The sequence below is a fragment of the Pinus tabuliformis genome, chromosome X (assembly GCF_031772625.1).
Source record: "Pinus tabuliformis cultivar Carrire ecotype Pingquan chromosome X, CPIR1, whole genome shotgun sequence".
NCBI classification, from domain to species: domain Eukaryota; kingdom Viridiplantae; phylum Streptophyta; class Pinopsida; order Pinales; family Pinaceae; genus Pinus; species Pinus tabuliformis.
The window spans coordinates 570,873,832-570,898,589 of record NC_142308.1 but is presented as its reverse complement, the minus strand read 5'-3'; the positions used below and the strand labels follow the sequence as shown (position 1 = coordinate 570,898,589).

The following is a 24,758-nucleotide window of genomic DNA, read 5'->3' as shown; positions in this document are numbered from 1 at the left end:
AATTTTAAGGAGGCTAACGATGAGCAAGTCTGGAGAGATGCATTGATAGAGAAGTATAGCTCCATCATGAGCAATTATGTATGGGACATAGTGTCGAGACCGAAGGGAAACTCTATGGTCACTTCTCGATGGATCTATAAGATCAAACATGCAACCAATGGCAGCATCGAGAAGTATAAAGTGAGGTCCGTGGCAGGAGAGTTTTCCTAGGAGGGAGTAGACTATGAGGAGACATTCGCACCCCTCACCAGACATGCATCTATTAGAGCAGGTATGTCCATTGCTTCAGAGATGGGGTGGAGGATACATTAGATGTATATGAAGACTGTTTTTCTCAACTTGGTTGTCGAGGAGGTGTATATTGAGCAACCTCAGGGGATTGTGGTATATGGGAGAGAATTCCATGTATGTAGGTTGAAGAAGGCCCTTTATGGGCTGAAGCAGGCTCTGTGCGCATGGTATGCCAAGACCAATGGATATCTTCTTGGTTTGGGCTTCACCAAGAATGAGGTGGATCCCAACTTGTACTATGTACTAATTGAGGGTAAACCACTCAACTTGGTATTTTATGCGGATGATCTCTTCTTGATAGGATCGGAGAAGATCATAGGGATGTGCGAGGAAGATCTTGCTTTGAAATTCAACATGAAGGACATCGTCTTGATGCATTACTTGTTGGGATTGGAGGTGTGGCAGTAGCCAAGAGAGATTTTCCTTAGGCAGGGTAAATATGCAGTGGAGACCTTGAGGAGATTCAGGATGGAAGATTGCAAGCCTATGTCTACACCTATGATCACTAACCTGAAGAAGTTGAGTGCTTCTGAAGGTGAAGTAGTGGATCCCACAATGTATAGGCAGTTGATAGGTTCCTTAATGTATTTGGTTGACACTAGGCCAGATATACATTTTCTTGTGAACACACTCAACCAGTTTCATGGTGGAGGCGAGACAACTTCATTAGATGGCAGCAGAGCATGTGCTGAGATACCTACATGGGACAGTAAATTTTGGGCTGAGGTACATTAGAGCTACAAGAGTGGAGTTGCAGGGGCACACATATTCTGATTGGGCAGAGAGTGTGGTGGATAGAAAGTCCACATCTAGATGTTGTTTCAGCTTGGGATCAGCCATGATCTCATGGTTCAGCAGGAAGCAGCAACCAGTGGCACTTAGTTCAACAGAGGCAAAGTACATGGTAATGAGTATGGTGAGTAGTGAGGCAGTATGGCTTCGCAAGATGCTTGCGGGATAATATGCTCTACAAATGGGGGCCAACAGTGATCCACAGTGATAATCAGAGTTGCATTAATCTTTCTGAAAATCTTGTGTTTCAGATTGGTCCAAGAATATCGAGATCATATATCACTTCATTAAAGACAGGATCCAGAGGGGTGCTATGAGATTGCAGTACATTTATACAAAGAAGCAGGTGGCAAATGTTCTGATTAAGCCTCTATTGAAAGGGAAGTTTGTGATGTACCGAGATAAGTTGGGGGTAGTGGAGAATCCCTTCCCTGCTAGGAGGGAATGTTGATGTGAGCGGTAGCTTTGGAAGATCTTCTACATATGTTAATTTTAGGTATGTTCTATGCTTAGAGCAATTTATTTCAATTTTCACAGTTAGCTCAATATCTTTTCCAAATTAGCAATCACATCAGCATTAAAGTAAACTGTAGATAGAGCATAAACATAAATCGCAGAAGACAAGCCAAGACAAGAGGACGCAAGATGTGGCGCTAGCCAGGGACAAGCACCAATGTGGGGAAACTCTTGATCAATTCTTATATGTTCTTCAATAGTTCAGCAAAGAGAGAGAGAGATAGTACATTTACAACAGAAGTCAACACTTTGACTTATCTAGATAAGAGCATAGATCATCTCTAAGAAGAGGATACATGAGATCAGTTGAAGACATGTTGCTTCAACTGATTCTCCAAGGTGACTCCTTCACCTATCATTGTGTTGCATCTCGTCATCATGTTGCATCTCACCGTGTTGCACCATGTTGCACCCATCATCACAATGCTGGACCTTATGACCATGATGTACACATCATATTGTTGCACTGTTGTCCCAGTGTTTAGCACTGTTGTACCATGTGCCACTGTTGCACTGTTGTCCCAGTGTTTAGCACTGTTGTACCATGTGCCACTGTTGCACTGTTGTCCCAGTGTTTAGCACTGTTGTACCATGTGCCACTGCTGCACCATGTTGTCACCCATGTGCTTGCTACAACATTGCTGCTTTTTGTACTTGCTGCACCAAGTACCATACTGTTGTCCCAATGTGCTTGCAGCACTATGCTTGTTGCAACTTCTTGTTGTTGTCCCATGTACCATACTATTGTAGCACCATGAACTTGCTGCACTAAATACAGTTGTCCCATGTACCATACCACTATGTACAGCCACCATGTACTTGTTGTTGTTGCTGTCCTATTGTGTCGTTGTTGCACAATGTCATAATTGTCCTAATCATTGTGCTGTCCCAACATGTTGTTGTCCCATCATTGTGTTTTCCAATGTGTTTGCAACACCATGTACCTTTGCTGCCATGTCACAATTGTTGTCCCATCACAGCTTGCTATGCTTGCCATGTTGTCCAACCATGCTTGCCAAATTGTGCATGCTTACACTGATTCTTCTAACAACACTCTCATCATCAAATTATCCTCATACTTATACTTGAATGCTGGTGCACTGTTGTAGTTCTGCAACCCTGGTTAGGGCATCAATAGTACCCTAACAACCACCTATAAACTCGGCAACAGTCCTTGAAAATAGTGCAGCTTACCTCCCTTGAGAAGCTGCAGTTCATACATCCCTTCACATTGTCTAAGGCAGCCTCCACATTGTCCCTTTGACCCTTTATACGGCGGCTAAGACTCTGTTGTCCACACAGCCCTTCACGTTGTCTAGGGCAGCCTACACGTTGTCCCTTTGACCCTTTATATGGCAGCTAAGACTCTACTGTCCACACAGCCCTTCATGCTATCTAGGGCAGCCTACACGTTGTCCCGTTGACCCTTTATACGGCAGCTAAGACTCTGTTGTCCACACAATCCTTCACGTTGTCTAGGGCAGCCTACATGTTGTCCCTTTGACCCTTCATGCTACGGCTAAGACTCTCTTGTTTGACTGCGGTTAGGGCTGAATTAGACCAACATTTAGGGCAACCTTTTAGGTCTGCGTTAGGGCTGCCTTCCATCTGCATCTAGGGTTGTAGGCTTCCTTCTATACTTGCGTAGAGACCAGCGTATAGGTTAGGGCTCCTTCTTGATATCGTTAAGGCTTCTCTTCATGACTGTGTCCTCTAGATTAGGGCAGTGTATTTCTTCTTCTTGACTGTGGCTAGGGCAGCCTCATTCCTCCAATGTCTAGGGCTACCACTCCTAGATTTCTCTTCCACTAAAACCCAAGACAAGTGGAGAGAAATCAAGATAGAAGTGTGTGTAGAAATGACTATCAAGTCATCTCCTTTTATACTAAAACGTTGAGCACATGTGGGGTTTATTTGGTTGCTAGCCGACCTTGACGAATTGTCTTATAACACAAATAAATTCATAACTCCATGAATACTTATCGGAATCAGATGATCTTTAGATCAATCCTACACCCTCAATGAGAGGGATCCAAGAAAAATATAAGCTACCATAAATAAGATGACCCACATGGATTTTGGCCCTAGTTGCCAATTTTAACACTCCCTCTCAACTAGGGAGAACTCCATCCGTTGATCCATAAGTCCAACTGTACTATCTCTACCATCAGTGCCCTGCACTGCTCTACTCTGCTCTGCTGAGCCCTGCTCTGCTCTACTTTGCTCTGCTGAACCATGAAGAAGAAGAATTGATCGAAAATGTCTCATACCATTCTCTAATGACACGAAGCCAGTTTTATTAATCCCAGATCAATATCACAAGAGAGTGTCTCAAACCACTCATACTAATCCCAAATCAATTTCATTGATCCCAGATATATGGAGGTCATCCTAGCATAGGGAGTACGGTAGATACAACCAGTGTTGTTAAAATCGCGATAAAATCGCGATTTTATCGGAAAATCGCGATTTTTTCCCTTTCCCGCTTAAATCGCGATTTTTATACCAAAAAATCGCGGCTTTTTTTTATACCGATTTTTTCGGAAAAAATCGCGTTTTTTTGAAAAAATCGCAGATGGTCGGGGCAGTGGGCTTTTAATAGGCAAAAAACGATTTTTTTTATTTCATTATGCTGTCTGCGCGCGGAGGAGGAGAAGAAGAGGTGAGGGAGAGGAGCTGAAGGGTTTCCGTCGAATTTGGGAGCGAATCCAAGTGGTTTTAGGAGAAATCCAAGACAAGATCACCAATTTGTCCATAAAAAAGGTATGTAGATTAATTTTTTTTTGTTTTGCTTCTATAAAAACTTTGTTTTACATTGTTTTTAAAGAATTTTTTGTAATTTTTCATTGATTTGGGATGAGTAATTTGTTATGACTATGAGAACCAATTTTTTATTTTTATTTTCTCATTTTTTTTAAACATTGTTTATTTTTTTTGAATTTTCATTGTTTTTTGGCATTTGCCATTGGCATTTGGTTGGGTAACTTGGATTTGGAAATTGGGATTTTGGAAATAATTAACTTGTAATTTTGTAAATGCTAAATTGTAATTTGTATTATGTAATCCTAAATTCCTATTTCCTAATCCTTATTTTTCCATAGGTTTGCAAATTCAAAATTCAAAAACAAACATGCCAAGGAAATTGGATCCTTTCTGGGAATATGGTGAACCTAAAACTCCGAATGATAGACAAAACTTGTATTGCAAGTTGTGTGGAAAGGAGATATTCGGGGGGGTGTACAGGTTGAAGTTCCACCTTGCACAAATCCCTGGACATGATGTGGGGCCCTGTCTAAATACAACTGCTGAAATTATCCAAAGAGCCATGAGAGCATTGGGAGAATTAGAGCACACTAGAGAGGCCAAAGAAGAACTCAAAAGGCAACTAAAAAGGTCAGCTGAAGGAAGTGGGCCAAGTGGCACTGGTTCTACTGCAGCGTCAGTCAATCCGGTAGCTGCATCATCATATTTTGTTCCTCGAACCACACCTGGTTCACAACCAACTATTGGTTCAATGCTAAAAAGAACTGAAAAAGAACAAGCTGACAGGTTGATGACAAAATTTCTCCTCTGGAGTGATATTCCTTTCAGCATTATAAGGAATAATCCATTTTTCCAACCTACTGTTGATGCTATTGCCAGTGTTGGCCCGGGGTACAAAATCCCTTCTCTTCATGATTTCAGAGGCCGGCTTCTTCAAGATGAAAAGCGTGACTGCACCCAAAGATTGGAGGATTTTAGGGCATCATGGGCACAAACAGGATGCACTGTTATGTCAGATGGTTGGACTGACCAAAAGGGGAGAACCCTTATAAACTTCTTGGTTAGTTGTCCCAAGGGGACTATGTTTATCAAATCTATTGATGCAACTCATCAAATCAAAGATGCAAGAACTTTATGTGATTTGCTGGATGTGTTTATTTTGGAGGTGGGTGCAGAAAATGTTGTCCAAGTCATAACGGACAATGCTGCAAATTATGTTGTTGCTAGTAGAATGCTTATGGACAGGCATCCTACTTTATTTCGGACACCTTGTGCTGCCCATTGTATTGATTTGATGTTAGAGGACATAGGGAAAATTCCCTTTGTCAAAGAGATTGTTGACTCATCAAAAAGCATCACAAAATTTATTTACAATCACACATCTATGCTTAGCTTGATGAGAAAATGCACCAACAACAAAGAGTTGGTGCGCCCCGCCATTACACGGTTTGCGACGAGTTTCATATCTCTTCAATCCCTCTTGAATTCTATGTGGGATTTGAAGAGAATGTTTATTTCAGAGGAGTGGCGTGCTTCGTCAATGAGCCGCAAACCAAAAGGAGAGGCCGTCTGCAGACTAATTTCATACCAGGAAGACTTCTGGGCGGGAGTGCAGGAGGTGTGCGCTGTTACAGAACCTTTGGTAAAGGTTCTTCGGTTGGTTGATGGTGAGAAGCCCGCAATGGGCTATTTGTATGAAGCCATGAACAGGGCCAAAGAAGCCATTCGGTCCTACTATGATGATAAGGGAGATGATGGGTTTCAGAGACAACTCCTTCTATGGGAAGTCATTGATGAGCGATGGAACAACACACTCCATCGTCCCATTCATGCTGCTGGGCTTTTCCTGAACCCCGCATTTTCTTATGCATGTGGGTTTGATTTTGATGTTGAGGTCGTGGAAGGATTATTAACCTGTGTCCAGAAGATGGTGAGATCTCCAGAAGAACGTATAGAGATCTCTAGACAAATTGAGACATATAAGATGTCAGGTGGCACATTTGGCTTTGAGATGGCTGTCACTGATAGGACGATTAAAATGCCAGGTATTTTTTAGTTTGTACTTTGTAACTTTGTTTCAAATTTCATTGTCTCTTCAAATTCCATTTTTTTCTTATGTTTATTTAAAATTTTATTTGTAATTTTGTTGTAGACGCATGGTGGAAGATGTATGGTGTCAGAGTACCCCTTTTGCAAAAGCTTGCCGTACGCATCCTCAGCCAAACATGCAGCTCCTCGGGATGTGAGCGCAATTGGAGTGTATTTGAAAAAATACACAACAAGAAGCGCAATAGGTTAACACTTAAACATTTAAAATATTGCAAATTTCCAAATAAATTTTTGAATTCATTAAAGTTTTAAACAATATTTTTTTTATAATATTAATTATTAATTATTATTTCATGAACTTTGTACAGGTTGGAGTCCCATAGACTTAATGACATGGTCTATGTCTACTACAATCTTCGATTGTGGGTGAGACAACTAGAGAAGACACCTGATACGGAAGCCATCTCATTGGATGGGATTGACACCACTGCTGAATGGAGGGTTGAGACCGAGAGGCCTCTCATGGATCCCACTGATGATTGGTTAGTGCAGGATGAGGGGGAGGAGGAGGGGGAGGAGGAGGAGCAGGAGGAGGAGGTGACACCGCCTACCCGGGCTACCACTACCACCAGTAGAGGACGTGGTCTCCGTCTACCTCAGCCTCCTGTAGCTGCTACTACTAGTTCTTCAGCTTCTAGAGCACGTCAGACTCCACTGCCATTTCCACCAGCACAGGCACCAGCTTCTACATTTAGAGGGAAAGAGAAAGTTGTGCCATTTTCTCGCAAGAGGGGCAGAGGAAATCAATAGGATTAGACTTTCATTTTATTGTATATGACATTATGACATAATGAGATACATTATCATATTTTTTGTTGATATTTTGAGGCTGAGTTGGGACTCAGGACTTACTATTCAGGACATGATTCAATGTTATGTGTGATTTTAGCGCTAGAAATGATATTAAACATCTTATATATTAGTTTTTTTATCATATTTATGTGTCAATGTATTTATTTTATGTTGTAGATGGTTTAGATATTAAAAAAATTGAAAAAAAATGAAAAAAATGAATATTTTTGTGCCAAATGCTTTTTTCCCGCTTTTTTCCGCTTTTTCCCCGCTTTTAACGATTTTTTCCGCTTTTTTCCCGACGCCGATTAAATCCCGCTCGCGCTTTTAACAACATTGGATACAACGATGTGTCCATCGATAGTACTACTATGGTCCCTAACCCCATTTCCCTACTCATTTGCCAGATGAGAGGTACTTCCCATGAGTCCCAAACTGCATGGGTAGGATGCCTCGACAAGAGAACAATTCATCCTGTCCCTAAGTCGCGTCGGGGTATCACAAGGAAAGGCTGAGCCATTCACCCTGTACACAGCACACCATTAGGGGAGGATGAGTCGCCCTATGGTCGTGTGTTGATCCAATAAGTACCCCAAGCCCCCCGGAGCTCCCAGAGCTCAATGCATGCAACATGCAAGACCCTTATAAGAAGGTCTCTACACAACTCCAAGTTGTTAGGGAAAGTCACAATTTTGACCTTTGTGCGGAACTTTGACAAAATGTCTGCGACCTGTACATCAGTCTCAATGAGATGGAGCCTCCTCGCTCATCGACGTACCATATCCCAGATAAGGTAGTATTTGATGTCTATCTGCTGGAGCAATCATAGCATACGGGAATCCTCAACAATCAAATCCACCCTGGTTGACAAAAAGATCACAGTGGTATTCATCATGTGTACAAACAGCTCACTAAGGATCTTCCACAACCAGGCAGCTTCACACGAGATCATACTCGTAGCTATGTATTCGGTCTCAGCGATGCTCAAAGCAACTGTCTTCTGCTTCCTGCTCATCCAGGATATCGAGCAGAACCCAAAGAGAACCAGCACTCAGAAGTGCTCTTGTGATCCTCCACATTGCCTGCCCAGTCAGCATTCGAATAGTCATGCAGCTTCACATTTCTGGCAGTGTATCTCAATCCATGAGAGGTTGTGCCCTGAAGATATCTTGAAAAATCTTGGCACCAATCTACTGAGGCTCAACCAAATATGAGCTCATCATACTAACTGCAAATCATATTTCCGGACAGGAGTTCACCAAGAACATCAACGTGAATGAGTTTAAGAAACTCAGAGGCATTTTACAAATCTGGTCCGGCATCACTACAATATAACTTCTGAAAGTTAAGATCCTCGAGGTAGTCACAGGCTTGTAATTTACCATTCTACATCCGAAATCCAACTCCCTCTTACTTCTGCAAATGACAGGGTCTGCACCTGTCAGAAATAGGTTGTCCTCAAAAGGTGCTGGTATGAGAGGTCTATCATCCACAACCTTCAAGCAACGGTTTGGATAGGCTTCACTCCTAGTGAATCTCAGCTTCATCACACAGCTATCAATCCTCTCATACTAAGCCCGGGGTGATTTGCTTCAAGCCATAGAGGGCTTTCTTCCACCTGCACACGTGAGTTTCCCGATCATGAATCTCAAACGCCTCGAGTTGTTCCAAACATGTGGACCTACTACTTGAGGGGAATCGTCCCCTTGTAAGATTTTCTTTCAGGACATCTCAGACATGTACCTTCATGCTCTTTTGAATTCAGGCATCCCTGTCACCATCTGACTCACAGACCTCCGGTGCTATGTGTCAACTGACATGGTCCCCAATGGACTTCCTGCAACTTGATACAAATTGCCAACCCTGAACCCATGAGTAAAAGTATCTTTGAAAAAATTATTTTCAAACACGTACCTTTTGATCGATGAATGCCACCCTGAAACCTTTGACTTCCATTGCTGAAATGGACACCAGGTTCTTCTTGCGATCAGGTACATAAAAGAGATCTTTGTAAATGAATCAAGTTACCCTCATTCAATTGAGGGGTAACATTCCCTACACCCTTTCCGGGATAGGTGGCATCGGCTCCAAGTATAATCCCACGATTGTTTCCATCTCTACCAAGTTAGAGAGATCACCCTTCTATCCAATGAAGTGCCTTGAAGCACAACAATCAATAAGCCAGATTCCCACATAATCTGAAGGAGAGGGCCAATACAAAATAACGCCTCTTTATCTTATCAGAAACAACATTTGATTCTTCATACCCGAGGTTCCTTGCTTTCTATGAAGAGTCGGTTGTTTCCTTGATGACCTGCATTACCTGTTATTCCTCTGATCATTGAATATGTCCCTGGAATGATTGTTATCATCATCAAGTGATGTGTCCCTACCTCAGACACTCCTTCGCATAATGGTCGAACTTATTACAACCAAGGCATTTGCCTTTCCTTCCACCCTTAGATCCGGACTTCCCAATGAAGTGATCTTCAGGTACGCCATCAAAAGCTTCCGCTGCGCCATTCTGATAATATTCTCTGCTTCAACTTCACCCTAGGTGAATTTGAAGAGGGATGAGGAATCCACCGATCCTTTTGCCAACTGTCTTCAGTGATTGCTCTTTCACTCTTGCTTGGGCATTGTCTTCACCTCAACTCTAATACCATGTTAATTTTAAGTATGTTCTATGCTTAGAGCAATTTATTTCAATTTTCACAGTTAGCTCAATATATTTTCCATATTAGCAATCACATCAGCATTAAAGTAAACTACAGATAGAACATAAACATAAATTGCAGAAGACAGGCCAAGACAAGAGGACACAAGATGTGGCGCTAGCCAGGGACAAACCCCAATGTGGGGAAACCCTTGATCAATTTTTCTTATATGTTTTTCAATAGTTCAGCAGAGAGAGAGAGAGATAGTACATTTACAACAGAAGTCAACAATGAGTTTGAAACCCCGTGTACCTTTGTTGCCATGTCACCACTGTTGTCCCATCACAGCTTGCTATGCTTGCCATGTTGTCCAGCCATGCTTGCCAAGATGTGCATGCTTACACTGATTCTTCTAACAACACTCTCATCATCAAATTATCTTCATACTTATACTTGAATGTTGGTGCATTGTTGTAGTTCTGCAACTCTGGTTAGGGCATCAATAGTACCCTAACAACCACCTTTAAACTCTGCAACAGTCCTTGAAATAGTGCGGCTTACCTCCCTTGAGAAGTTGTTGTCCATACATCCCTTCACATTGTCTAGGGCAGCCTCCACGTTGTCCCTTTGACCCTTTATACAGTAGCTAAGACTCTGTTGTCCACACAGCCCTTCACGTTGTCTAGGGCAACCTACACCATGTCCCTTTGACCCTTTATATGGCGGTTAAGACTTTGTTGTCCACACAGCCCTTCACGCTGTCTAAGGTAGCCTACATGTTGTCCCTTTGACTCTTCATGATGTCCCTGTTTTGAGGGTCACCTACAGCCCACCTTTTCAGTCGTATTAGGCCTGCATCTAGGGCATCGTAGGTTAGCGTTAGGGCTACCTTTAGACAACGTTAGGGCTGCCTTTAGACAGCGTTTAGGGTTTCCCTTTAGACTGCTTTTAGGGCTGCCCCTTAGACTGCATTTAGGGCTTCTCTTAGACTGCTTCTAGGGCTGCATTTTGGACAGTGTTTAGGGTTGCTCTTAGACTGCGTCTAGGGCTACATTTTTGGACAACGTTAGGGCCTCTCTTAGACTGCGTCTAGGGCTGCACTTTGGACAGCGTTTAGGGCCTCTCTTAGACTACGTCTAGGGCTGCCTTTTGGACAACGTTAGGGCCTCTATTAGACTGAGTCTAGGGTTGCCTTTTGGACAGTGTTACGGCCTCTCTTAGCTGTGATAAGATTCCTCCAAGACTGCGGCTAGGGCATGCTTCCTTGACAGCGTTTTTGGCTTCTTCTTTGACAGTGTCTAGGGCTAGGGCATCTCCTCTAGGGCAGCTCCCTTAGTCTTCTTTCCTCTGCCGTCTAGGGCTTCCACTCCTAGATTTCCCTTCCACTTAAACCCAAGACAAGTGGAGAGAAATCAAGATAGAAGTGTGTGTGAGAAATGACTCTCAAGTCATCTCCTTTTATACTAAAACGTTGAGCACTTGTGGGGTTTATTTGGTTGTTGGCCGACCTTGACGAATTGTCTTATAACACAAATAAATTCATATCTCCATGAATACTTATCGAAATCGGATGATCTTTAGATCAATCCTACACCTCTCAATGAGAGGGATCCAAGAAAAATATCAGCTGCCATAAATAAGATGACCCACATGGAGTTTGTCCCTAGTTGCCAATTTAACACTCCCTCTCAACTAGGGAGAACTCCATCTGATGATCCATTTGTCTGACTGTACTATCTCTGCCATCAGTGTCTTGAACTGCTCGGCTCTGCTCTGCTCTTCTCTGTTGAGCTCTGCTCTGCTCTGCTGAACCATGAAGAAGAAGAATTGGTCGAGAATGTCTCATACCATTCTCTACTGACCCAAAGTCAGTTTCATATGAGGAGAGAGTCAGTTTCATTGATCCCAGATCAATATCACAAGAGAATGTCTCAAACCACTCATACTGATCCCAGATCAATATCACAAGAGAGTGTCGCAAACCACTCATATTGATCCCAGATCAATATCACAAGAGAGTGTCTCAAACCACTCATACTGATCCCAGATCAATGGAGGTCATCCTAGCATAGTGGAGTATGATAGATACAACGATGCGTCCATCGATAGTACTACTATGGTCCCTAACCCCATTTCCCTGCTCATTGATCAGATGAGAGGTACTTCCCATGAGTCCCAGACTGCATGGGTAGGATGCCTCAACAGGAGAACTAATCATCCTGTCCACAGGAGAACAAATCATCCTGTCCATTTGTTGCTACAGGAGAACTAATCATCTTGTTCCATAGTTGCCACGGGAGAACTAAGCATCCCAGCCCATAGGAGAACTAATCATCTTGTTCCATAGTCGCCAGGAGGTATCACAAGGAAAGGTTGAACCTGTCACCCTGTACATAGCGCACCACTAGGGGAGGGTGAGTCGCTTTGAGGTCGTATGTCGCTCCAGTAGGTACCCCAAGCCCCTAGAGCTCCCAGAGCTCAGTGCATGCAACATGTAGGACCCTTATACGAAGGTCTCTCAACAACTCCAAGTCGTTCGGGAAAATCACAAATTTGACCTTTCACCGGGGCTTTCACAAAGTGTCTGCGACCTATACATTAGTCTCAATGCGGTGGAGCCTCCTCGCTCATCGACTTACCATATCCCAGATAAGGTAGTATTTGATGTCTATCTATTGGAGCAATCATCGAATAGAGGATTCCTCAATAATCGAATACAAGATTCCTCAATAATCAAATCCCCCCTGGTTGTCACAAAGAATCACAATGGTATTCATCATGTGTACAAACAGCTCACTGATAGCTTCCACAACCAGGCTGCTTCACACAAGATCATGTAGCTATGTATTCGGTCTCGGCGGTGCTTATAGCAACTGACTTCTGCTTCCTGCTCATCTATGATATCGAAGCAGAATCCAAAGAAAGCCAACACTGGGAAGTGCTCTAGTGATGCTCCACACTGCCTGCCCAGTCAGCATTCAAATAATCATGCAATTTCATATTTCCGACAATGTATCTCAATCCATGAGAGATTGTGCCCTGAAGATACCTCAGAAGATTCTTGGCACCAATCTAGTGAGGCTCGACCAAATATGAGCTCACCATGCTAATTGCAAAGCATATATACGGATGGAAGTTCACCAAGAACATCAATGCAGAGGCATTTCCCAAATTTGGTCTGGCATCACCACCGTATAACTTCTGAAAGTTAAGATCCTCGAGGGAGTCACAGGCTTGCAGTTTACCATTTCATATCTGGAATCCAACTCCCTCTTACTTCTTCAAGTGAGAGGGTCTGCACCTATCAGAAATAGGTTGTTTCTCACAAGGTGTCGGTATGAGAGGTCTATCATCCACAACCTTCAAACAATGGTTTGGGTCGGCTTCACTTTTAGTGAATCTCAGCTTCATCAGACAGCTATCAAATCCTCTCATATTAGGCCCGGGGTGTTTTGCTTCAAGCCATAGAGGGTTTTCTTCCACCTGCATACATGAGATTCCTGATCATGAATTCCTGATCATGAATCTCAAACCCCTCGGGTTGTTCCAAATTTGTGGACCTGCTACATGAGGGGAATGATCCCCTTGTAAGATTTTCATTCGGTACATCTCGGACATGTACCTTCATGCTCTTCTTGAATTCAGGCATCCCAGTCACCATTTGACTCACATCAGGTAGGGTCCCATAATAAGTAGACCTCGGTGCTATAGATGAGATATGTCAATTGACGTGATCCCCAATGGACTATCCTGCAACTTGATACAAATTGCCAAACCCTAAACCCATGAGAAAAAAGTATCTTTGAAAATTTCATTTTCAAACACGTACCTTTTCATCGATGAATGCCTTTGACTTTCATAATCGAAATGGATACCAAGTTCTTCTTGCGATTAGGTACATAAAAGAGATTTTGTAAATGAATTGGGTTACCCTCATCCAATTAAGGGGTAACATTTCCTACACCCTTTCTGGGATAGGTGGCATCGGCTCCAAGTATAATCCCACGATTGTTTCAATCTCTACCAAATTAGAGAGAGCACCCTTCTATCTGATGAAGTGCTTTGAAGCACTATAATCGATAAGCCAGATTCCCAAATAATCTGAAGGAGAGGGCCAATACAAGATAGTGCTTCTTTATCTTATCAGAAACAACATTTGATTCTTCATACCTGGGGTTCCTTGCTTTCTCTGAAGAGTTGTTCGTTTCCTTGATGACCTGCATTACCTGTCATTCCTCTGACCATTAAAGATGTCCTTGGAATGATTGTTATCATCATCAAGTGACGTGTCCCTGCCATTTGGACACTCCTTCGCATAATGGTCGAACTAGTTATCTGCCTTTCCTTCCACCCTGAGATCCAGTCTTCCCAATGAAGTGATCTTTAGGTAGGCCATATTCCACTACGCCATTCTGATAACATTCTCTGCTTCGATTTCACCCTTGGTGAATTTGAAGAGGGATGAGGAACCCATTGATCATTTTGTCCTTTCCTAACTGTCTTCAGTGATTGCTCTTTCACTCTAGCTTCGGCATTATCTTCACCTCAGCTCCGATACCATGTTAATTTTAGGTATGTTCTATGCTTAGAGCAATTTATTTCAATTTTCACATTTAACTCAATACCTTTTCCAGATTAGCAATCACATCAGCATTAAAGTAAACTGCAGATAGAACATAAACATAAACCGCAAAAGACAAGCCAAGACAAGAGGACACAAGATGTGGCGCTAGCCAGGGACAAACCCCAATGTGGGGAAACCCTTGATCAATTCCTCTTATATGCTCTTCAATATTTCAGCAGAGAGAGAGAGAGATAGTACATTTACAACAGAAATCAACATTTTGACTTATCTAGATAAGAGCATAGATCATTTCTAAGAAGATGATACATGAGATCAGTTGAAGCAGCTCTCCAAGGTAACTCCTTCACCTAACATTGTGCTGCATCTCGTCATCATGCTGCACCTCACTGTGCTGCACCATGTTGCACCCATCATCACAATGCTGGACCTCATGACCATGTTGTACACATCATACTGCTGCACCTTATGTTGCACTATTGTCCCATGTGCCATTGTTGCACCATGATAGCCACTGTTGTCCTATGTTGCACACTGTTGTCCCACTATTAGTGACATAACCATTCCATGTTAGCTTGGTGTCCCATTGTTTTTGTTGTTGTCCCATCATAGTATGTTGTTGTCCCAACATAGTATGTTGTTGTCCCATAACTATCATTGTTGTCCCATCATAGCAGTGTTATTTGGGAGCGGGAGCGAAAGCGGGGAGCGGGAGCAAAAACGGGAGCGGGAGCGACATTTTCAGAAGCTCCTAGTTTGGGAGCGAATCCTGGAGCGTTTTTTATAATATATATATATATATATATATTTTTTATTTTTTATATTTTGATACATATATGTCAACAAAAACATGTAGAATAATGAATTAGATATAAAAAACATAAAAAAAGACATAGATTGAACCATATAACAACAATCATCTAGAAGTTATAATCTTCATCAACCACGTCCACAAGTTAGTAACATAGTAACATACAACATATTGAGTCTCACGATTCATCAATATTAAAGTTTCAAGCTTTCAAAATTCAATATATAACAGTTATCATCATTGATCACCGAAGTTGTACTTGTAAGCTAAGTGTAACCATTACAACAAATAATATCTAACATGAAATGAAATGAAACAACTTTCAACTTTCATGAAGCATCATATTCATAATTCATTACTAATGAGTTATAATTGCCAACTTCAAACTTAAATTGTCATATATTGTTTAAAAAAATATCATAATAAGTATGAAAGAGTCAATAGTTATAAAAACTACTAGAAACTAGAAAAGAGAAGTAAATCTATTATCTATTTATTATGCTTGGACCTCTTGCCACAACGAGAAATGTCTAATTTTTTAGTCTTGTTGGAAAATCAGGATCTTTGTCATTAATATCACCCTCTAAGCATTAACATAAGATAGAAAAAGCATAGCATGTCAAGTCAAGATTTTGTTTGAGTGATGCGCACATTTTTAGGAGGGTCATGATAGAGGAGTTCGACAATCAATGTCACTAACATCAAGGTACATAGAGGGATTGGTGCTCTTGATTAAATACGAGTTCCATACCCTAATACATGACAAAATTCAATGGAAACATTGCAATCCCCCAATCCTGAAATTCTGAAAAACTGATGAGTCTGCTGGATTTTGAATGAAATCTAAAATTCTACTTTCTCCATATGAAATCCAATGAGGCTGGAACCACTCTCAAACGTCCTAAGTCATTTCATGGCAATGTTAAAAATTTAAGTAAAAGGATGAAAATGAAAATTAAGGAGAATGTCACTTTTACTTTGAGAATTTAACATTATCATGAATAGCATATCAATACTAGGGACATAGACTTGATCATTAAGCTGCCTCACTCAAAAATTATTTGTTTCTTTAAAAAAAATTGCATTTCGAACATTACTACAAAAAAAAAATTGCAAAAAAGGCAAAATGCTCCCGAAAAGGCAGGGAGCGAAAAAAATTTTAGGGAGCACGCTCCTGACCCGCTCTCAAGTTGCTCCCGCCCGAAGCACGGATTGGGAGCGGGATCGGGGGGGCGCTCTCCCGCAACACTGCATCATAGTATGTTGTTGTCCCATCAATGTCATTGTTGTCCCATCATAGTATGTTGTTGTCCCATCACTGTCATTGTTGTCCCATCATAGTATGTTGTTGTACCATCACTGTCATTGCTGTCCCAATTTCTATTGCAGCACCATGTCTTGCTACTGTCCCAATTGCTATTGCAGCACCATGTCTTGTTGTTGTCCCAATTATTAGCATTGTTGTCCTGGGCATGTTTTAGTCCTCAAACTCTCATGATGTCCCTGTTTTGAGGGTCACCTACAACCCACCTTTTCAGTCGTATTAGTTCTGCATCTAGGGCACCGTAGGTTAGCGTTAGGGCTGCCTTTAGACAGTGTTAGGGCTGCCTTTAGACAGCATTTAAGGCTGCCCTTTAGACTGCGTTTAGGGCTGCCCTTTAGACTACATTTAGGGCTTCTCTTAGACTGCTTCTAGGGCTACATTTTGGATAGTGTTTAGGACTGCATCTAGGGCTGCATTTTTGGACAATGATAGGGCCTCTCTTAGACTGCGTCTAGGGCTGCATTTTGGACAGTGTTTAGGGCTCCTCTTAGACTGCGTCTAGGGCTGCCTTTTGGACAACGTTAACGCCTCTCTTAGACTACGTCTAGGGCTGCCTTTTGGACAGTGTTACAGCCTCTCTTAGCTGTGATAAAATTCCTCCAACTCTGTGGCTAGGGCATGCTTCCTTGACAGTGTTTTTGACTTCTTCTTTGGCAGCGTCTAGGGCTAGGGCAGCTCCCTTAGTCTTCTTTCCTCCAACGTCTAGGGCTTTCGCTCCTAGATTTCCCTTCCACTAAAACCCAAGACAAGTGGAGAAAAATCAAGATAGAAGTGTGTGTGAGAAATGACTCTCAAGTCATCTCCTTTTATACTAAAATGTTGAGCACTTGTGGGGTTTATTTGGTTGCTGGCCGACCTTGACGAACTGCCTTATAACACAAATAAATCCATATCTCCATGAATACTTATTGGAATCGAATGATCTTTAGATCAACCCTACGCCTCTCGATGAGAGGGATCCAAGAAAAATATTAGCTGCCATAAATAAGATGACCCACATGGAGTTTGTCCCTAGTTGCCAATTTAACACTAACTTACGAAAATTACAATAATTAAAGTAAATTAATTATTGTGCACTATTGAGTTATTTTCCAAGGATAAATAATTTAATTATTTAAGTGACTTATAAATAATCTCAATTGTTGATCTCCAAGATGATTCTAGAATGGAGATTGGGTTAGGGATTTGGACTCAATGAATATTATAAAGGAAGCTTATCAAAGAGGTGAAGACACAAGAAGAGCACAAGTTGTGTGAGTGAGTCATCATTCAAAGAAAGTCATTTTCTCTAAGTGTGAGTGGCAAAGTGGCCCAGTGCACAAAGAAGGAGAAGTGCAATGGATTTGTACAAATCCAGGAGGGTCGAGTTGTCGGAGGAAGATTAAATTTATCTATAGGAGGTCGGGTTGTTGGAGGGCAGAGTTTTCCCTAGTGCGCATCGATGGCACGCAAGGAAAGTGCAGGTCGAGTTGTTGGTTGAGTATTTGGGTCGAGTTCTCCAATCCGATTTCATCAGAAGGTTGATTTCCTTGAGGCTGAGTTACCTTGGGCCGAATTCATTCTAAGGGAGTCGTGTTACAAGTTTCGGGGTTTTGTATTTTTCCTTTGAATCTTTGTGGGTCGATAAACCCAAATTTTCCACATAATGAACTGAAAGAGAATTGGTGTGGGTGATTTTTATTTTGCAATGTGTGATTGATCTCTCTATTTATTTCCGCTACATATATTTAATTCTAGAAGTTAAAAATACTAGTGATCTTATTTTTCGGTGATTCAGTAATTATTTGGGGAAATAAATAAATTGTTGGGGATAAATTAAATTGTCGTGAGAAAATAAATATGGTTGGTATTAGAAATTAAAACCTAATTGTAGGAGCTTTCTTCCTCGAATTCTCCAAACTCAAACAATTCTCTCAATTTCGCTTTCAAACATATGATTGTGATAGCTTAGAATTGGTATATCAGATGCTCCACCCTCACTTCTCAAATTGACATATGCACTTATGGATGGTACAGTTTGGTTTCAGCCTGCTCAATGCATTCGTTTTCTTACTTGGATGTGGTGCTATAAATTCTAGGTCATGCCATGAAGGTGGTAAACGCTTCATAACATTATAAAAAAATTATCAGCCTCGTCGTACCATGGGGGACATGATTTTATTTTAGAAGCGTCACCATTTTTTGATAAAATTGTACTGCTAGGAAACTGGTCAATGTAGCATCTTCCACATTCCAAACCATACTTAACACTTTCTGTTTTCCCCTTTCACTCTATCCCGTCCATAAAAAAGTTATCCCCACTCTTGTTTGACTTATCAAAAATCACTAAAGGGTCAAAATTAAGAAAAGGTCTACAACATCAAAGCCAAAAATGTTAAGAAGTGGAAAGTCAATAAAATGTAAAGCTTGAGCAATGCCACCTCACTATAGGCCAATGCCCCTAGTCGCATGTTTGTCTATGAATATCTAAATAAAAAGGAATTTGTTTAATAAAATGAACACTTAAAGAAAAAGGCAATAGGGGTAGTAAGAAATAGTGCCAAAGAAAGGCAACTCTTTGTTAATCTCCCTCTGAAAAGGCTTCTATACATAAATTCCTAGCCCTTGAAGGCTATATGATCAAAGCTATAAGACCTATGCAGTATTATATGGCTTTAAGAATCATTACATGAAGTTTTCCCCTTCTCTTCTTATTAATTGATTGAAAAATTTTACTTCAAACCCCGATTTTGGGTTTCTTTGCCTAGTCGCCTCAAAACTCGAGCAGACATTGGGTATTTTGGGGTTTTGCCCTTTATTGAGGACTATAGCCTACAGGATCGATAGGCTAGTTTGTCCCTTAAGCGATTAATTACTCGGGAACATTACAGTCGCAGTCTTGGTCTTGGGTCTTGGATATCTCACTTTGATCTGATTCTATAAGAAGGGGATTTTCTTGGAAATTCCTCCTTGTGGGGTTTTGCCCTGGCTTGGAGTCTAATTTTTTATGTTCTGTCTCTTGCGATCTTCATGTTTTATACATTGTGGTAATTGCTTGATGAAGAGAATATAAATTTAATAAGCCAACAAACATTCACAAGTAATTATCAAGTTAAGAGAAATCTACTATAATCTACAAGCATTTTGAATTTTCAACACTTATCCCAAAATTAAGTCAATCATTTGTCCCTATATAGGTTTCAACCCATCTTTCATTATAATTCTTCAAACATAATTCTTTCAAAAATTATAGCAAACAAGTTGAAGCAACTCCTCCACAAAATAATAACAGAAAATGAAGGGAGATTGATGGTAGAAAGACAAATTGTGAACAACATTCTAGTCCAAGAAGCAATACACACCAGCAAAGTCAACAAGGATAAAGGTATGATCATAAAGATGGACATGCCAAATGCATTTGACAGAGTTATGCATTCATTTCTTCTTGGTATACTTCATAAGTTTAGTTTTAGATCATGTATTAGATGATAGTTATCATCTTGAATTGGCACTTCTTAGATAGCACCATTAGTTAATGGAAAAATAACAAGCTTTTTTTTAGACTAGAGGACTAACACAGCGCTATCCTTTATACCAATTATCATGCATCATAAACCTGAGTAATGGTTGAGTCTCTTGGTCAAAAGCTGAATGCCAAAAGAAAATTAGTAAATCTGCCTAGGATCAAGATCATTAGAGGAACAAAAAGTATGAATCATTTAGAATATGTGGATGACAAGTTACCTTTAGGAGCATCCACTATAATACCAAGATGATTCAAAAGAATTAGGGACAAGTTTTTTTATTCTTCAAGTAAAGTCAACAACAATAAATGCCAAATTTATGGATATTCCTCCATTTTCCTCTTTTTTCTCAACTCTTCACTCTTAGAAAGCCACTAGTCATAATTCCTTTAAACTTTAAACATTAACTTATGAATACTCAAGCCCATAAAGCTTGAACTGCCAAGTGATACGTGGATGGGCTCATTTAGTATGACAAATTTTCAATTTAGAGTGCACCAACACCCAGTTATGTTTTGGAGTTTAAAACCTACAAGTAGTGAGTAGAAAATTTATGATTTGCACCCTTAACCCAGTTTACAAGTTTGCATGTGTTTGTATAAGCCCAACCCACATCTTTTGTCGTACTGATATAAATTTCAGTATGCGTTCATTGCAAATATTAAAAGAGTACTTTTACTATTTTTCACTTTCCTATCAGCTGGTAATTAATACAAAATTTAGACGAACATTCACACATATGAGACACTTATTTTTGGTCAAGTTGACCCTAGAAAAAAAAACTCCACAGCCTCTTGGGGAAAACCGGTCTTCAAAGGAGGATTTTATTGCTTAAAAAATTATAAAATAAGTACAAAAAATTTGCACTGTACTTATCTCCCTTTCCTGCTGTAGCATTAATTGCAATTTCTGGAAATTTGTGCCCACTGAACAATTCAGATTTTCACAAAATCTCATGCCCAGAACTTCTGCAATTTCTCACAGCTCAGCTCCTCGAATTTTGTGCCCAAATTCTGCCTCAAAATCTGTGCCCAAATTTCTCACAGCTTGGCTCCTCAATTTTCATGTCAGGCAGCTACTGAAATCCTCCTCAATTTGCATGTTCCCTGTTGTTGACAATCCCAAAATTTGTGCCTCAAATTTAGGGCTTGAACTGAGTTGCTTCCTCCTCAAAGCTCGTGCCCAATTCTCCTCGAAAATTGTGCGGCAGACCCTCGAAATTTGTGTTGTTGTCCCTCAAATTTCATGCAGCGTGTTTCCTCGATTTTCGTGCCTTTGCCCCTTGAAAATTGTGCTCTAGTTCAGCTCACCTCCTTGGAATTCGAGCCCTCATTTCTTTGTTGCAATTTCTCCTTGAAGTTTTCTCTCCTCTCTTCTCCTCATGCTCTCTCAAATGTGAAGTGAAGAATGAGATCCATTTTCCTTCTTTTGTCTCCTTGGAAAAGATTGAATCCCTAAGCGTAGAATCCAATGGTTGAGATTTAATCTCCAAATCTCAAGATGTGTGGTTGAGATCAATTATCCCAAATGATCCCCCTCATACATTGGCCCCATCACTTAAAAGTCTCCTAGTACCTTTTTCAAGTTGTGTACATTTTCTATTTGTCTCATAAAGTGATTTTTCAACTCACTTTAATATTAAAAAAATATACTATGTACTTTACACATAAAGTCACTTTATAAGGCACAAGTGACTTTAATATTAGAAAAAATACATAGTACAACACTTCTAAAGTATATTTCAACCCATGACATTAATATAACTCATAAATGTCATTCAAACAAAAGTCCATTAATGTGCTCACTATGCTAAAAGGGTTAAAAGCCTAATAACACCTCTCCTTGGTACTATTTTCAACATAGTAGAATTGAGTTGAAATATTGAAGAACAATGCAAAACAGCAAATCAAACGTTATTGCAAGAAAAAGATCAAATGAGAATTATATCATGGATGCATCAGCCACAATACTCCTACAAAAATGAACATGACGGCATCCCATTCTATGTCACACTTAGATCTTAAGTGATCATGCCATCTCTAAAAGACAAAATGGCATTGAATACCATGATCTGCAAGACATTCAAGCTATATTTACTACAGTTAACATCTGCATTTAATTCCTTCCATTGATCTACAAAATCTCAAATTTTGTTGGTATCCCAAAAAATGCATGTATAGAGTTGTACAAGGGAAAGGGAAAAACCTTGAGAAATCAGAAAACACAAGTGATTTAAGTGTTTGTTTTATGTTCTTGAACTTCTCCCTTAGTTCAGATATCTTGGGGATATCCCTGTAGGCTTCAAAGTGGCTACACAATTGATTGACTGCCTGGAAAGATAGTTAACTTGCAGGTCAGTGATCATAGTAAGTTCACCATCCTGCAAAGAAAGCATCATAGTCAGAAGGATACTTTTATACAAACCTCAAGTTGTCCAGCTGCCTCTTTATATTGACGCTTAGATGTCATTTGTTGGAGTTGTTCAACCGCTGAAACTGCAGAATTTAAAAAGGATTGAATCATAAATTAAGTCTTATATTAATCACCAGAAGCATTTTAATCACAAACATTGATCTTACAGGGTGATAAAGGAAAATAACACAATTTGTTCTAGGAAAGGGAATACTTTTGACCTTCTTAAAGTGTGGACCACATGTGCAGATCTCTCTTTCTTGAGTTGGTGTCTAATTGAAACAAGCTATTTAGTAGAAAATCAAATGTAGACCAGTTTAAATTTATTTATGGGGAGAAAAACAACTCAAGCTCTAATGATACTAAAATAGGTCTAAGAGACAACCCATCAACTAAAACTATTAGCAAATGGAACCAACTCCTAAATGCATCCAAAAAGACTGCATATAGTATTGCCTGTCAGACTTCATACTCCTCAATACAATGCATCCTGTGTATGTATTTTTACCACATTGTATATGTTATTGCTTGCTGTACAGGAATTGGATCACAGTATCTCAATGCCTCTGTTAATTTTTTTGCCTCATTGTTTCTCATGATATTGCTATATTCTACTTCAAGACCATTGCAGGCTAATGAAGCCAATAGTCATAGGGACTGAGGCTACCATTATAGTGTCAGGGACCAACATTACAAAATTTGATCTTCCTTTCCAGAGGCTGTTGAAAATGTAGCAAGAGAAGGTCTTCTTTGGCTTATGCCTAAACCAGAGAGAAACCGCGAATAGTCTTCCTTTGACCATGGACGAGTTTGTGGAGATTGTAAATTCATGCGTGGAGTTGGAAGAACAGTTAAGCATTTACTTCCAACAGGCAGTCCGAGTTTGGAAGCTGACGAGTTGGGGAACCTCAGTCTTGATTGAGGCAATGACGAGTTAACTAGCAGTTGACTTCGTTAACTAGTCAATCAACAACTTGTGTTCTAAATTTGTACTCTCCACATTTAGCATGAATCGAATAGATAAATGGAGGATGAAGGCACAAGTTTAAACAAATGTTTTGTGCACAAGGTTGTGAAACAAGACAGAGCTCACAGGTTGTGAGAGAGCCTTGTTCGTGGAGAGCGCAGAGAGCTTGTGTCCTGAGTAAAAGGAGATCACAAGTGCGCTAGGATTTACGAGCTGGGATCAAGGGTCGGCAAGGCAAGTTCAAGCTAGTTCAGCAGGAACACAAATATTTTCTCAGAGAGATAAATTGCTTTGTAATTGATTCAATTGCTCAAGATCAATAAAATACCACATTAAGGAGACAAGTTTTTCCCTATTGGCTATCCTGGGAAAAATAAGTGTGTCAATTTGTGACAGTGTTTCTATCTCTATGTTTATTCTGCTGCTTATGTGTGTTATGAAATTCTGTGTCTTGGTGAAAAGAAATTAGTTTTAGATTGTTCATCATAGCAGTAGCAGAATTTCAAGGAATTTAACATGGTACCATAGTAGAGACCAGCTTAAAGACCACCACCAGATTGACCAGACAGTGAAAACCGCAGATCAAGCAGAAGGCTTGCGCTAGAGTTTGAAGAGAAGTTTTTTATGGGGCATTTGTTTGGCCGAACAATTTTTTTATTCAAAAAAAGGAAGCAAAAGGGCCCCTTTTTTTAAGAAATATAAGAAGGGCTTGTAGCCCACCGTCGGGCAGCCAGCTGCCAGCTGAGCCACCAGCCGTCGGAGCAGCCAGCGCCGGGCAGCGAACATCTAGCCAACCGGCCAGCACCATTGCACACCACGGGAAGGGACGCAGAGATAGGCCGAGCAGGGAGACGCAAAGGCAGCAAAGATTGGAACGCGCAGAGATCAGTCGCAGCCAATCAAGGGCACAAGACAGCGAACATGCAAAACATAGAGGATGACAAGAACAGTCCAACCAGGAAACAAACAGCAGGGACAGGCAGATTTTGGAGTCGGGACCAAAAGCCGACAATGCTCGATAGAGACCGGAAGAATATTAAGAAAAAAGAAAAACAAAGCCACCAGAGACAGTCGGGCCAAGAAAGGCAATCCGGCAACAGACTGTATCGCAGGCAAATGATCACAAGAAGGGCTCGACAGGCAGTGACACAGGATTTTAGCAGCTTAGATCTATGAAATAGTGCAAAATCAGGCCACCACTGGCAGAGGATGTAGTGTTCATCAACCGCAACAAAGATC

General features: G+C 40.7%; 2 protein-coding genes across 2 annotated transcripts in view; one reads left to right on the top strand and one right to left on the bottom strand.

Moving 5' to 3' along the window:
• The window catches only part of HIT1 (Membrane trafficking VPS53 family protein), a 361,304-nt gene that overhangs the window by 292,529 nt on the left and 44,017 nt on the right, over positions 1-24,758 (bottom strand). The window contains exons 6-7 of the mRNA XM_089448976.1: positions 22,565-22,635; positions 22,346-22,470 (exon numbers count right to left, since the gene is read on the bottom strand). Coding sequence (XP_089305102.1) covers positions 22,346-22,470; positions 22,565-22,635 — 196 coding nt within the window. The remainder of the gene's footprint in view (positions 1-22,345; positions 22,471-22,564; positions 22,636-24,758) is intronic.
• LOC149141299 (uncharacterized) lies at positions 6,241-7,221 on the top strand. Its single transcript, XM_089448462.1, has 2 exons — positions 6,241-6,656; positions 6,780-7,221. Exons 1-2 carry the CDS (start codon positions 6,529-6,531, stop codon positions 7,219-7,221), a joined length of 570 nt encoding a protein of 189 aa, XP_089304588.1. The 5' UTR covers positions 6,241-6,528.